The sequence below is a fragment of the Stenella coeruleoalba genome (assembly GCF_951394435.1).
Source record: "Stenella coeruleoalba genome assembly, chromosome: 1".
NCBI lineage: Eukaryota > Metazoa > Chordata > Mammalia > Artiodactyla > Delphinidae > Stenella > Stenella coeruleoalba.
Window position 1 is genome coordinate 177032625 of NC_137169.1, and position 12612 is coordinate 177045236.

The 12612-nt window shown below is 52.8% G+C and overlaps 1 protein-coding gene across 1 annotated transcript in view; it reads right to left on the reverse strand.

Annotated features, from left to right (window-relative positions):
* The window catches only part of QSOX1 (quiescin sulfhydryl oxidase 1), a 41471-nt gene that overhangs the window by 14370 nt on the left and 14489 nt on the right, over positions 1-12612 (reverse strand). Inside the window, exons 3-7 of the mRNA XM_079945611.1 lie at positions 7984-8029; positions 7331-7433; positions 4826-4916; positions 2048-2193; positions 285-419 (exon numbers count right to left, since the gene is read on the reverse strand). Of these exons, the coding sequence (XP_079801737.1) occupies positions 285-419; positions 2048-2193; positions 4826-4916; positions 7331-7433; positions 7984-8029 (521 nt within the window). The remainder of the gene's footprint in view (positions 1-284; positions 420-2047; positions 2194-4825; positions 4917-7330; positions 7434-7983; positions 8030-12612) is intronic.

The following is a 12612-nucleotide window of genomic DNA, read 5'->3' on the forward strand; positions in this document are numbered from 1 at the left end:
AATAGAGTTAAGCTTAAGGAATGTGGGCATCGGAAAGTATGCGTTCCATCATGAAGAACACAGTCAGCAGACGCTGCCGCCTCCGCCCATTTAAGACTCTCCTGTGCGTGGCCAGCGGCCGAGGGCCCCCATAGGCCAAGGCCAGCCCTCGGGGGCTCTGGGCTCAGTATGACACGTGCCAAGCTTGTGACAAGGAACAGAGTGTGGAAGGAAGGGGGGCGTGTCTGTGATTAGAAGAGAGGGTGAGGAAAGGAAGGGAAGAGGAGGCCCAGGCGTGGCCTTACGGATCTGCAACTTTCCACACGGTAGGGGCTATGGGTCTAGAGGTGTTCGGCGCAGTCGGGGTGGGGACAGTCTCGCTGGTGTCCCTGGAGAACCTCTTCAGGTACATGGTGTAGAAGAACCTGGATTCCATAAGCCTGTGAGGGAAGGGAACCATGGGGGAGAGGCAGTGAGCACGGAGGAACAAAACCCCAGAGCTAACTCGTGGCAGGAGAGGAGGCGGGTGGCTCACCTGACAGGAATGTTTATTCAGAAATATTTGAACCTGGATCGGTCTTATCCTCAGTGAGGTAAAAATTGGGGCAGCCCTGCCTCACGTTAACCTTTCTATTCACTGCTCATGCTGTGGAAAGCCTCTCTGACACCAGTCTGAAGTCAAAACCCACCTGGAAAAGCGGCTGGGCCCGTGAATTCCTCAACCTGCCTCGGAGAGGTGGGGAGACAGGGCACCTTCGGGGGCAGGAGGGCCCTCTGGGGACAGCGCTCCTTCTGGCCACGGACCGGACGGTGGGTTTGACGACCCTCCCCAGAGACCAAAGCTACAAAGTGGCACGTGGCCTCAAGGAAGCTCACAAGCTTGCTCCAAGGTACCAGAGGTGACATTACTCCCCAGGGAGGTCAAGGGAGTTTGATACATGATTTTTAAAAAGTAGCAGCAACGACCCCAAACCACGACATTTCTGACGATCCTTTTGATTTCTCTCTCTCGTCTCATAAAGAGGAGTCCTCAAGGGCAGGCGGCGCCTCCTGGTCAAGGGCCCTGGAGGGAGGGATGTGAAGACCAGCAGCGTGACGGGACACCCCAGGGGACCTGGCACCGGGAAGCACTGCTTTCCACTCCACTGTCCCGGCCCCATGTTTACAGACGAGCAGGTGGCTAGAAGCAGCGTCGTCACAAACAATTTTCCCCTCCGCCAGCTCCAAGAGAGGGAACAATGCCTCCGCTCTCCACCAGGACCGGCACTTCCTGCCCCTCCCTGTCCCCACGGCCATCGTCCTGCCCCCCCCCCACCGCCCCCCGCCAGCGCTCTCTGACGAGGCCTGGCCCAGTGCTGCCAGGTGACTGGGGCCGGGTGAGGGCGAGTGGCCGCGCTGCCCAGCCCTGGTGCAGGAGGGCACTAATGGCTCTGAGGAGTGGCTCACTGGACATCTCAGGCCAGCCTTGGTCTCCCTGGCCCTCGCACTCCTGCCTGCAGGGCTGGGTGGACATCAATCATCTGCCCAGGGAGGGCACTGAGGCACCATCTGGCACCATTCAGCAGCGGGAGCCTGACAGAGGGGCTGCGGCTGGCCTGATTGTTCTCTCTTGGCATTTCGGAACTGGCTATTGTCTGGCTCCTAATGAACTTTTCTGCAATTAGAAAACCAAAGGGAGGGAGGGTCAGGCGTAGCTGAGCGCTTGCCAGGCACTTGCAGACTGCCAATGAGTCTGTCTGTGGAGAGAGGAGGATGGGGAATAGGGCCAGGGCCGCGGTGGGGATGGGGCAGAAGCGCCAACGCTGGGTGTTGAGCACGCCGGGGACCTGAGGCTGAACTGCTGAGCTGGGGGCAGCGTTCTGGGCCCGGACTCCTGGCTGTAGCATGCCCACCACCCCACCCACCGTAGGCAGATATCTGCTTCTCTTGCAGAGGGTGCCCATGGACTCCTCGGAAGACTCACAGGAGAAAGAACCCGTCAGCCCCTGTGAAAGGCTGGCAGCCTCTCGAGGCAGGAAGAAAGGAGGAGCGCGGGGAGAGGGGAGAGAGGGGGCAGAGAGACACTCACACGGGGATCCGTAAGGAAGAGCCATTCCGAAACAGCAGGTAGCAAGATGGGAAGCTGGTGACACCAAACTCGTTCACCACGTCATGCTGTGTGTTGAGGACCCTGCGCACCACTACGCCCCGGCGCTGAGACAGGTCCAGAGTCACCTGCAGAGACAGTGAGACACTTGGTGGTGGGTAGGCCAAGCCACTGGACAGAGGGAAGGCCTGAGCAGGCACCTGGTGGCAGCTGTGCTCTAGCCAGACTCGAAACCTTTCCAAGAGTAGACTATCGTGATGAGTGAGAGCCTCCTGCCGCCAACTACATCTGCCCTGCTGTAAGGAGTGCAAATGCTGCCTGCTCGGAATGGTGCGGACCACACGTCTTGAATCCTTGAGGACAGTCCCAATTTGGTGTAATTTTCTTTCCAATGAGAACAATTTGTAAAAGGCATAAAAAGATGTGGTTTTCAAAAACACACATGCACCCCAATGTTCACTGCAGCACTATTTACAATAGCCAGGTCAGGGAAGCAACCTAAATGCCCATCAACAGACGAATGGATAAAGAAGATGTGGTACATATACACAATGGAATATTACTCAGCCATAAAAGGAACGAAATTGGGTTGTTTGTAGAGACGTGGATGGACCTAGAGACTGTCATACAGAGTGAAGTGAGTCAGAAAGAGAAAAACAAATATCGTATATTAACGCATATATGTGGAATCTAGAAAATGGTGCAGATGAACCTGTTTGCAAGGCAGAAATACAGACACAGATGTAGAGCATAAACATATAGACACCAAGGCAGGAAAGCAGAGGGTGGGCTGAACTGGGAGATTGGGATTGACATATATACACTAATATGTATAACACATAACTAATGAGAACCTGCTGTATAGCACAGGGAACTCTACTCAATGCTCTGTGGTGACCTAAATGGGAAGGAAATCCAAAAACGAGTGGATATATGTATACATATAGCTGATTCACTTCGCTGTACAGCAGAAACTAACACAACATTGTGGAGCAACTATACTCCAATAAAAAAAGTAAATTAAAAAAGTGTATGTATCTGATATCTGGAAGAAAATAAAAGTGGTTTCAGTTTTGTTCTGATATTTGTAAGACTTTCTGTCTATATTCCAAATCAGAAAAACATACTTAGACGTGACGGTTTTATTTTTAGAAAGGATTAAGAAGGAGAAATATACTGTTAGGTAACATTTATTAAATAGGTATTATGTTCTGTATATAGACTGTTTCATTTAATCTTCAAAATAATACTTACTATGAAATAGGAACAATTACTAGCAGACCAAGCCAGGTGGTGCAGTATACCATGGCTGCTTGGGTTTAAATCCTGCCCCCCCAGACTAAACCTCTCCCAGACTCAACTTCCTTACTTGCAAAATTGTAATAACAATACCCACCTCCAAGGGCTGTTAAGAAGACTGAATGGGTTAATTTTATAAAAGTGCTTCTAACAATGACTAGTAAATAGTTATGTACGTAAGTATTTCTTTAAAAAATAAAACTCCTATCGTATAGTAGACGCAAAAACCGAAGCTCAGCAGTGAAATCATGTGATCAGGTCACTCATGTAGCAAGCGCCTGAGCTGGGCTGTCAATCCCAGATCGATCTGCCTCCAGAGCTGGGGCTCTTGGCCACTGTGCCCTCCTGACTCTCAAACTAGCCATCCCTGGGCACCTCTGCATGGACACGGGACCAGTGCCCTTGGTGACTAGGGGAATGGGGGAGTGTAGGAGGAAGAGCTGATTCCAATGAACATTTATCAATCACCTGTACAGGCATGACACCAGGCCTGGAATGGGACTCCTTCAGCAAAGCTCCCTGCCCATCCCACCTCCATGCTTCCCCTCTCGGGGCTGAGAGGTCTGGAGACAGCTCAGAGCGTTCAACTGTGCTTGGGGAGTTTCAGGAGGAAAACCATTCGGAGTCCACAGTGGTGTTTAATTTCATCCCCTCTCTCTCTATCTCCTTGCACTGCCTTGGAACTTCTCCCAAGCACCGACCCTGTCCCACCTCTGCATCTGGGAAAAGCCCAGTGGCCCGCGAAGTCCATGAGGCAGCGGTGGAACGGCAGACTCTCTGCATCAGGCCGGGGACGGCTCTTTATAAAGCACGCACTCTGTGCCAGTTACTCATGCAGGCTCTTCCTCTAAACCGCCTCACTTGATGTTCCCACACATACTCTGAAAAAGGTAACTGTCACCACTTCAAAGGTAGGGAAACGAAGCTCAAGAAAGTTGAGTAACGTGATCACAGACACAGCACATAAGTGATGAAGTGGAGATTCCAACCCGCCTGATTCTGTGATCTGCTTCACCTGGGAAGGGACCCCGTTTCCTCAAGAGGGACTAGAGGCTCTCTGATGTTCCCTCCCCGCCAGATTTTTGACTCCATTCTTTGCGGGCAAGGGAGTGTGGAAATAACACAAGCTTTGGAGGCAGACAGACCTGGTTTGAAGTCCTGCTCTACCAATTCACTGGCTGTGTGATCTTCGACCTGTTATTTGACCATCTTCGTTAATTAGAAAGATCAGCAACTACGTGTGTCAGCAATCTAGTGCAATGCTCAATAAACAGCAGGTGTTATCATTCTCAGTTTCCACGAGGAAGATCCAAGCAGACAGAAAGGTCCAGCTCCTACACTTCCCGTTTCCCCCAGCAGGGGTCAGGCCAGTGCTGGGCTAAGAAGGGCACAGGAACAGCCCTGCTCTTGGCTCTCTCCCAGCGGCTATGCAGGAGCTGTGGGACCGGGCAGGCAGCTCACCTCTCTACCCAGGTAGGAGCCTTCCCTTTCAAAGATCAGGGCCAGGTAATCTTCATCATTTCTTGCAAAGAATCCAGTAATCTCCTTCAGCCTGCAAGAGACAACGCTGGCAGTCACTCTCTCTGTGGTGGGAAGAAAGCAAAACTGCCGGCGACAGCAGACGTGGCTGACCCAGTACCGTGAATGCGGCCACACACACCTCCTCCTCTGTTTGCACACAAGACTTCGAGGAAGTCTCTCCATGCCAGCCCTCCAGTGGGAGTAAACCAAACCCTGAGTCTCAAAAGACGCTCTCTGCCTATTACCGAAACCTGGTTCTTCACTTCACCCACCTATTTGGGTTGTTTTTTCAGCATCAGGAGTGTGTACGGGCAGTCTAAGGAGGAGACCGGGGGAGGCATGCTTTGAGACCAGGTGTTTCTATGCTCTGGGTAAGGCCCAGGCTTAGAGGGCAGTTTTTATTGGTCCCCTAAGAAGCTGGTGTTTACTACCCATCAGACACAAGCCTTGATCTGTGCTAAGCCACTACCAACTGGGAGATGTGCTTTTTCCACCCCTGGAGCAGGCATACAAAAGGAACTAAAGAATCAGAAAGTCCTGGGTACAGGAGATCTTAGAAGCTATCTAATCTTATTTTAAGATTTCTAAAGAATCAGAAAGTCCTGGGTACAGGAGATCTTAGAAGCTATCTAATTTTATTTTAAGATTTTAACCTCCTTATTTTAATACGAGGAAACTAGGGCCCCAGGACGAAGGTGGAAATTAATAAGAAGGCAAATCTTATTATTCCCCCCAAATCAAAGAATTAAGATACAAGCTGTTTTAAAAATGCAGAGTTTCAATAGAAAACAATTGCATGATACAAAAATGATTTGTTCCCTTATTTCAATTAAAAGCAGAACATCATTAGACATGTACCAGGAGACAACAGCATCTACTTTTGTCCCCAACCTGATGACCTATTTCCCTCCTCTGGATCCAATGATGGGGCAGTGGTTACCTCCAAACAGAAGGCGCAACATGGGGCCAGTGGAGCCCAGCCCAGCAACAGTACAAACGCCATGCCAGAGAGGTGGGGGCCCGAGTGTACCCCAGTGGGTGGATGGTCACTGAGAGCCCCTGGGGTGGGAGCAGGTGGCCTCTCAGGCAACTTCCCCAGACCTCCCCAAGGCTGGCAGAAGAGCGAGCCCACAGACGGCTGACCATGTAACTCGCCCCCATCCCGTCCATTCCCACTCACACTCTGGAAGAGGCAGCCCACCTTCCACCACAGGTCCCCGCCTCCTCCCTAAAGCTCTCTAGAAGGATCACTTTGAGAGAGGCTGGCAGGTTTACCTGGCTGGTTGCTTTTGAGATCTTCTGGGCTGAAAAGGCACCATGAGGGAGGGTGGGTGTAAGAAAGAGAGAGAGGCAGAGACAAGATCATTGAGAAATGGAAGAAGGAGCGAGGTGTTTCCTGGAGAGAGGGGGTCTGGCTGGGAACCCCAAACCAAGACCATATACTCAGTCCAGGGGCTCCATGAGGCCCTCTGGGAGGATGGAGAATTGGGAAAGATGATAAAAGAATCATTGTGAGTTGGATTCAACACCAACTGACACTTGGAAACACAGTCCCTCAGCAGGGCCTCAGCTTTCCAGACACCAGCAGACTTAGTGTGGGCGCTGAAGCCCCAGTGTTTGCCTCCTGAGGCCTTCTCAGCATCCGGAACCTTCACTGTGTTCTGTGGCTGGGCTCCCTCTAGCAGCCCCAGCTGGTACTTGGATTTGCTCCTTCTTGGCCCCTTAAGGTGGGCTTTCTCCTATCCGGAGTTCTCGTCCAGAAGGGCAGGACCTCGTGTTTTCAATCTACCTGTCTCCCTCTGTGGGAGAGTTAGAGTGAGACATCATGCACCTCATTATCCTGTTTTCCTAGAATGGAGGCGATCCTGGAAGGCTGCCGGGCAGGTAGATAGATATAGGGCACCAGCCACCTGATGCTCTGCAGCCCAGGGAGGAGAGTCACCTCCCCATCCCCCGGTCACTGCTATGGCTCAGGAAATGAGCACCTTCATTTTACAGGGCTTTGTGCTTCTCAGTCCCCCATCCCCTTTCCTCTAAACGGCATCTGGTCTCCCTTTTTCCTCCCCACGCCCACCCTCTCAGGGACCCTCCCTGGGTTAGATCATGTGAAATCCAGCTGCATCCCTCCGATATTCCAGGTTCTGAGAAGCAGCAGCAGGTATGACCCAGAGAACCCCTCCCGTCTTTTCCTTCCCACTGGGTGGGATGGGCCGTTGCATCCCTGTCAGCCCCAGGAAGTCAGGGCTCCTCGGGTAGGACCTCCAGCAATGGGAAGCCCTCCACCAGCTGCTCCAGGCAGCTCTGGGCTCCGGTCCACTGGAGTGTCCACCACTCAGGCAACAGGAAGAACCAGCCCGGTCCCCAGCCCTGCTGCCCCCACTGTCCTCTCACTGCCAGGCCTGCCATCCTGTCACACTGCCCTGGGCCTGCCCCAGCCCCAAATACCTGGCAGGCTCCAGTGGGGGACAGGCGGAGGGCCACGTGTCATTATGGGACTCCAGGGCATCAATGAGCCTCTCCCGCAGCATCTGCACGTCGGCACCAGCCACTGTAAATGAAGATGGACACAGGCAAGGGGCGTGAAGAGAGGAGAACGAATCCCAGTGCCCTTGTCAGCTTGCCTCGTGGAAGCAAAGGGCCCAGGGCATGAGCTGAGCAAAACAGAGCACATCTCAGTCCTCCTCTGTATGAGGGGCGGGGGCATCCCACCCCTGTGGTCCTAAGCATGGCAGGGGGACCCATCCCTCAGGGCAGGCGAGAGTCCCTCAGACCTGGGCCCTGAGGGCCCTCCCCACGCTATCTGGCTGCCCCTCTGCGTGTCAACCCCACTTGGACAAGAAGGGCTATTCTGGGAACGTGTGACCCTCCCTGCTTCCCGGATGGGCCCAAATGGAAGGGCTTCTTCAGCCTTGTTTTCCCAAAGGCATCTTCCAGGCTGGCTGGGAACGACATTTCCAGGAAAACACAAATTTGTTTGTGGGGACCTCCTCACCCTGCAGACCTTGCTGGGCTCTCTTCACCCCAGGAGAAGCCCAGGCGAAAGAGGGGGAGAAAGATGCTAACGGCGCTAATGAGACCCCGCGAGCTGGGACACCCACCTGACAGTGTAGCTCCTGAGCCGGTCTTGGAAGAGGCCTTAAAGAACTGGAAGCAAACACACAGAAAAGAGTCAGTGGAGCTAAGAGCACAACACCCGCGCCAGTTGAGCGCTCTGTGTTTGAGACCCAGCTGCTTACTAAACGGGGTGACTTTGGGGAAATGACTTAACTTCTGTGAGCCTCAGTTTCTTTATCTGTAAAATGAGAGCAGGCGGTCTCTGCTCTTGGAGCGGGACCCTGGTTCCTCTCCCTGGTGTCCTGCATCTGATCCCCACCCCCACAGCTCTGGAGCACTCCGGGAAGCTGCGGCTCGGACACCTGGCTGAGGGGGGTCTGTTTCTACGAAGTGCTGGGACCCGGCACATAGGGACTAGAAAATAGTTGCTCTATAAATAAGTGATGCAGACCCATCCGAAAAAATAAAGTGAAGTCGCTTCACACCCCCCGCGCACACCCTGGACAACGTTAGCTGCTCTCTGAGGCGATCTGTCCTGGTTCCTTATCTTGGAAAAGGGGCAGCGAGGCTCATGTCTCTGGCCACCGAGGACTCCCAGCCTGGCTCAGCAGACACTCCAGAAGGGAGGGGTGTCCAGTTTGGTTCTACTGAGGGGTGGGCTTGAGCCCCTGAAGAAACAAGCCTTATTACAGATGGGCCAGTTTAACTCTCTCCCCATGTACATGACACCCAGGCCCAGTCTGTTGCCTCCTTGGGAGAGAGGACAGAGAGAACAGAGGACAACTCTTTAGAATCTGAGCTCCTGTCTAAACGGTGGGAGAGCTGCCAGAACTCTGGCTTGAGCTCTCCTGGGCTCAGGAGGTAACAGAGTTCAGTTGTCCTGACAGATGGCCACTTAACTGCCTGGGGGAGAGCCTGCAGTTTGGGAAGAGGCCTCCTCTTGAGGTCCCTAACCTCGGGGCTACTTGTAGCCACCTTGGGCCTCTGCCGAGTAGCACGGCTGCTCGGCCTCATCCCAAGCTGGTGGCTGAATGCAGGCCCTCAGGTCTACCGGACCTGGGTTCAAGGCCTGGCTCTGCTATGCTCTTGCTGTGTGATCTTGGACACTCTATTAACCTCTCTGAACCTTCTCATCTTTAAGATGAGGATGACACCATCTACCTTGCAGAATTGCTGCGAGGATTCAATGACAATACATCCAAAGTGCTTGGCACTGTACCTGGTGCACACAGTAAGAAATCAATAAATGTTAACATTATCACTATTATATCGTCATCAGCCCCTTCCCTCGTTCCATTGAAACCCTAGGAAACACGGATCAGCTAGATTTGTCGGTTCTAGCCATTTGTAGGCAGAAAACTGAAATCTGGAGGCCACCTTCCCCCCTCATCCACATGAACAACAAAGATGCAGAGGAGCCGCCCATCTCTCCCCACCTGCAACCTTCTCCCGCTACTGCTGACCTCACCTGAACCCTGTGTTATCCTCTCTCTACTTGGAGCATTCATATAAACTTTTATTCTGGGTGAAAACCAGCCACGGACACATGCCACATATATTCATAAGAGTGTTCTTCGCAGTCACTGAATACATTTTGAATGAATAAAGTATACGCTATCCTTACGCTTGTAAAAACGAGCCGAGTTTTCTAGGACTGTGACATGAAATCAAGTAGATAAAGCACGTTAAGGCATTTATGGGCTGCCACTGTTTCTCAGGAACAAAATAAAAGACACACCTATTTGAGGTTTGGTTTGCTCACAGAGAGTAACCCAGAGGATGACCTTTACAGCTGCAGTTATTCACAGCGATGGTGCCCTTGTACAGACAGAACAGACTTCAACTTGCTTCCACAGGCATAAAAACATGACTGACGTCTTGACGCCTTAAGCCATGTGGCTCTCCACGGCTACAGTTGTTACTGTCAGCCACTGTAAAGTAGTGTGGTTGACTCTTCTTCAACCATCAGGTCTCCAAGATCTGAGCAGGTGCCTTATGAAAAGGGCCTGGCATTACTTCCATCAAAGGGCGGCCTCCCCAGACCCCAGCTGAGCCTTCTGAAGGCCCCAGCTGTGGGCAGTGGGGAGTCAGACAGGAGCCTGCAATAGGAGAGTGCAGGAATTCCAAGAGCTCCCCTCCTTCATGAGGTACAGGGCCACAGGGAAGGCCCCCTCCTCTCTCCAGTTACTTCAGTCACGCAGGCTTCCCTTCTGTCCCCAGAAACTTCCCAGCCACCTTCCAGAACAATGTCACCAAGTGAGGGCTGGTTCCCATACCTCACACTCTAGAGGAACTTTTTCCTATCAATTAATCTCTCTTTCATCTTTCCCCTTGTCTACCAGCTCCTTCCCTAGGCCTGCAAACAGGTTCAGATCCTCCTAATCTAAAGTTAAAAAACAGGACACGAAGGGATGGAGGATGGGAACAGAGGCTTCTCCAGCACTTCCCGGTGCTACCAAATTTCTCGAAACAGTGTCTGCCCTCAGTCCTCTTCCTTCCCGCGAAGCTGGCTGCGGCTCATGCCCCCACCGCTCAGCTGGGACCACTCCTGGAAAGCTCAGCTGACCTTCTCTTTGGCTGGTCCAATGACCTTCCAGCCCTTCCTGCTCTCTCTGCAGTATCTGATGCTATCACTGCCTGTTTCTCCCCCCTCGGCCAGGGTTTTTTTTTTTTGTGCCACATCTTCCCGCCACTCTCCTTCTTTGCCTTCATGTCACCACCTTCCCTTGGTTTTCCTGACACTGCCCGGGCCTTCATGGCCACCTTCACAGCCTTCCCCTCGCCCTTGTCCCAGCCTTGCTCTGGACTCCTCTCCTGTGCCATCTCCTGCCCCCAGTTTCTCCTCCAGCCACGTGTCGGACCATGGCACTCTGCTGTTTAAAAAGCCCTGGGAGGCGCTGTCACAAACGAGGGGCTCAAGCTATGCTTTTGAATGAATGAGTGAATAAATGGGTGAATGGACAAACCAACCCATTGTTTGTCTCCCTTGCTGATGTCATCTACCTTGTCCAAATGGCTTGTGACCTGAACCCCGTCTCAGGTCCTCACCTGTCTTAACTTGTTTCTTCCAGGTGTCAGGGCAGCCCTCCCCCAATACACACACACTCTGCAAGACTGAGTCACCCCTCCCACAACCTGTTTCTCCACCCATGTTCCTTCCCTCACCCAGTGATCGCCCTCCTCCCCATCACCCAGACCAATGCCTGTGGTCTGTGAGCTTGACCTTTGTGATATCTCTTCTACAGTCCTTGAGACCAGTTGCCTTTTCTAGACCAGAGCCTACCACCTACTTCCTGGGCCACTACAACTGTCTCTACCTGTCCCCACCTCATGCCCTCAGAAATGGTCATATGCTCCATCTTTTCAAATGATAGAGCCATCACCCTCACTGCCACTTTGTTTGGGTTTCTAAGGGACAATTCTGGTCTGATCATGTCCCTCCTCCGCAAAGCCCTTCCACGACTCCCTACTGCCAAGGAATAATGTCCAAACTCAGAGCGTTCGAGGCCTTCCAGGATCTGCCTCCACCCACACTTACCTCCCACTGCCCCGCCCCCATTCCCTACATTTCAGCTACAATGGACTTGAACCTGCACTTCCCACCCATCCACCTCCCACCTCTGCAAGCCCCACAGTGCCTGGCACAGTGTCTAGGACATGGAAACACTCAAAGGACATCTGTTCAGTTGAACAGAGAATCTCTACCCTTTGATCAGCTTGGAAGCTCATGCAAAAATCACATTAAAATCGAGTCAGGGCACGTTTTTGTCCCCTTATTAATCTGCATCCTTATTAATTCAGCTGTTGGAGGCGTGTGCCCTACCCAAGGGAAAGGGCTACCACTCCTTGGAAACAGGCAATTAAGACTCCAGCAGGGAGTTTCCTTTCCTCCAGAAGCGGTCAGCACCCAGTCCCTTTCCTCTCAACACCTGACACAGGAGCTTCTGCCCTCCCCAACCGTGGAGCCCCTGGAATCCTCCCTGTGTCCCCAAAGGCAGGTGACCAGATGGCATTGGGCAGGTCTTTACCAACCTATCCAGGAGCAACTGCCTTCCTGGGGGCCAAATAAGGCTAAACAGAAAGCACGCTTTGTAGTGGCAACCATCAATGGCACTGAATCCAAGCTTTCCAAACAAGTTTTAAGGAGAGTGACCTCCAAATCCCTACAGTGAGCCTGCGAGGATGCACGAGCTTAACCGTTCCTACCTTGTGGACCGTCAGCGGAGGAGAGACCTGGCAGAGGGCAGGTGACTGCTGAGAGGGGGGCCTATCTCCTTTTTCCAGAGAGAGGCAGGAGATGTCTTTCTGAGTCCTGTCCTCCTCCCTGACATCTCACAAGAGCCAGAAAAAGTAACAGCCCAGACGGTACTCCCCACTCCCAGCCTTGAATTCAAGGACTTGCCAGCCCTGGGCTCCCTCCTTCCAGGGTCCTGCCTCAGCCCCGCACAAGAGCCTCTGCTCCAGCCAGACCAGCCTTCTCAACTCCCCACATTGTTCCACCCACATCCTCTGCTCTCACATCCTACCCGCATTCCTCCTCTCTCCCAGCCAAACTCCACCCACTCGGAAGTCCCCCACCTCCGGGAACTCCTCCTCCCCCATGAAGTCCTCTTCTGATGTGGGAAGGAAAGAACTCAGTGACCCCAGGCAAACTCCCCCAGCGTTCACCATGT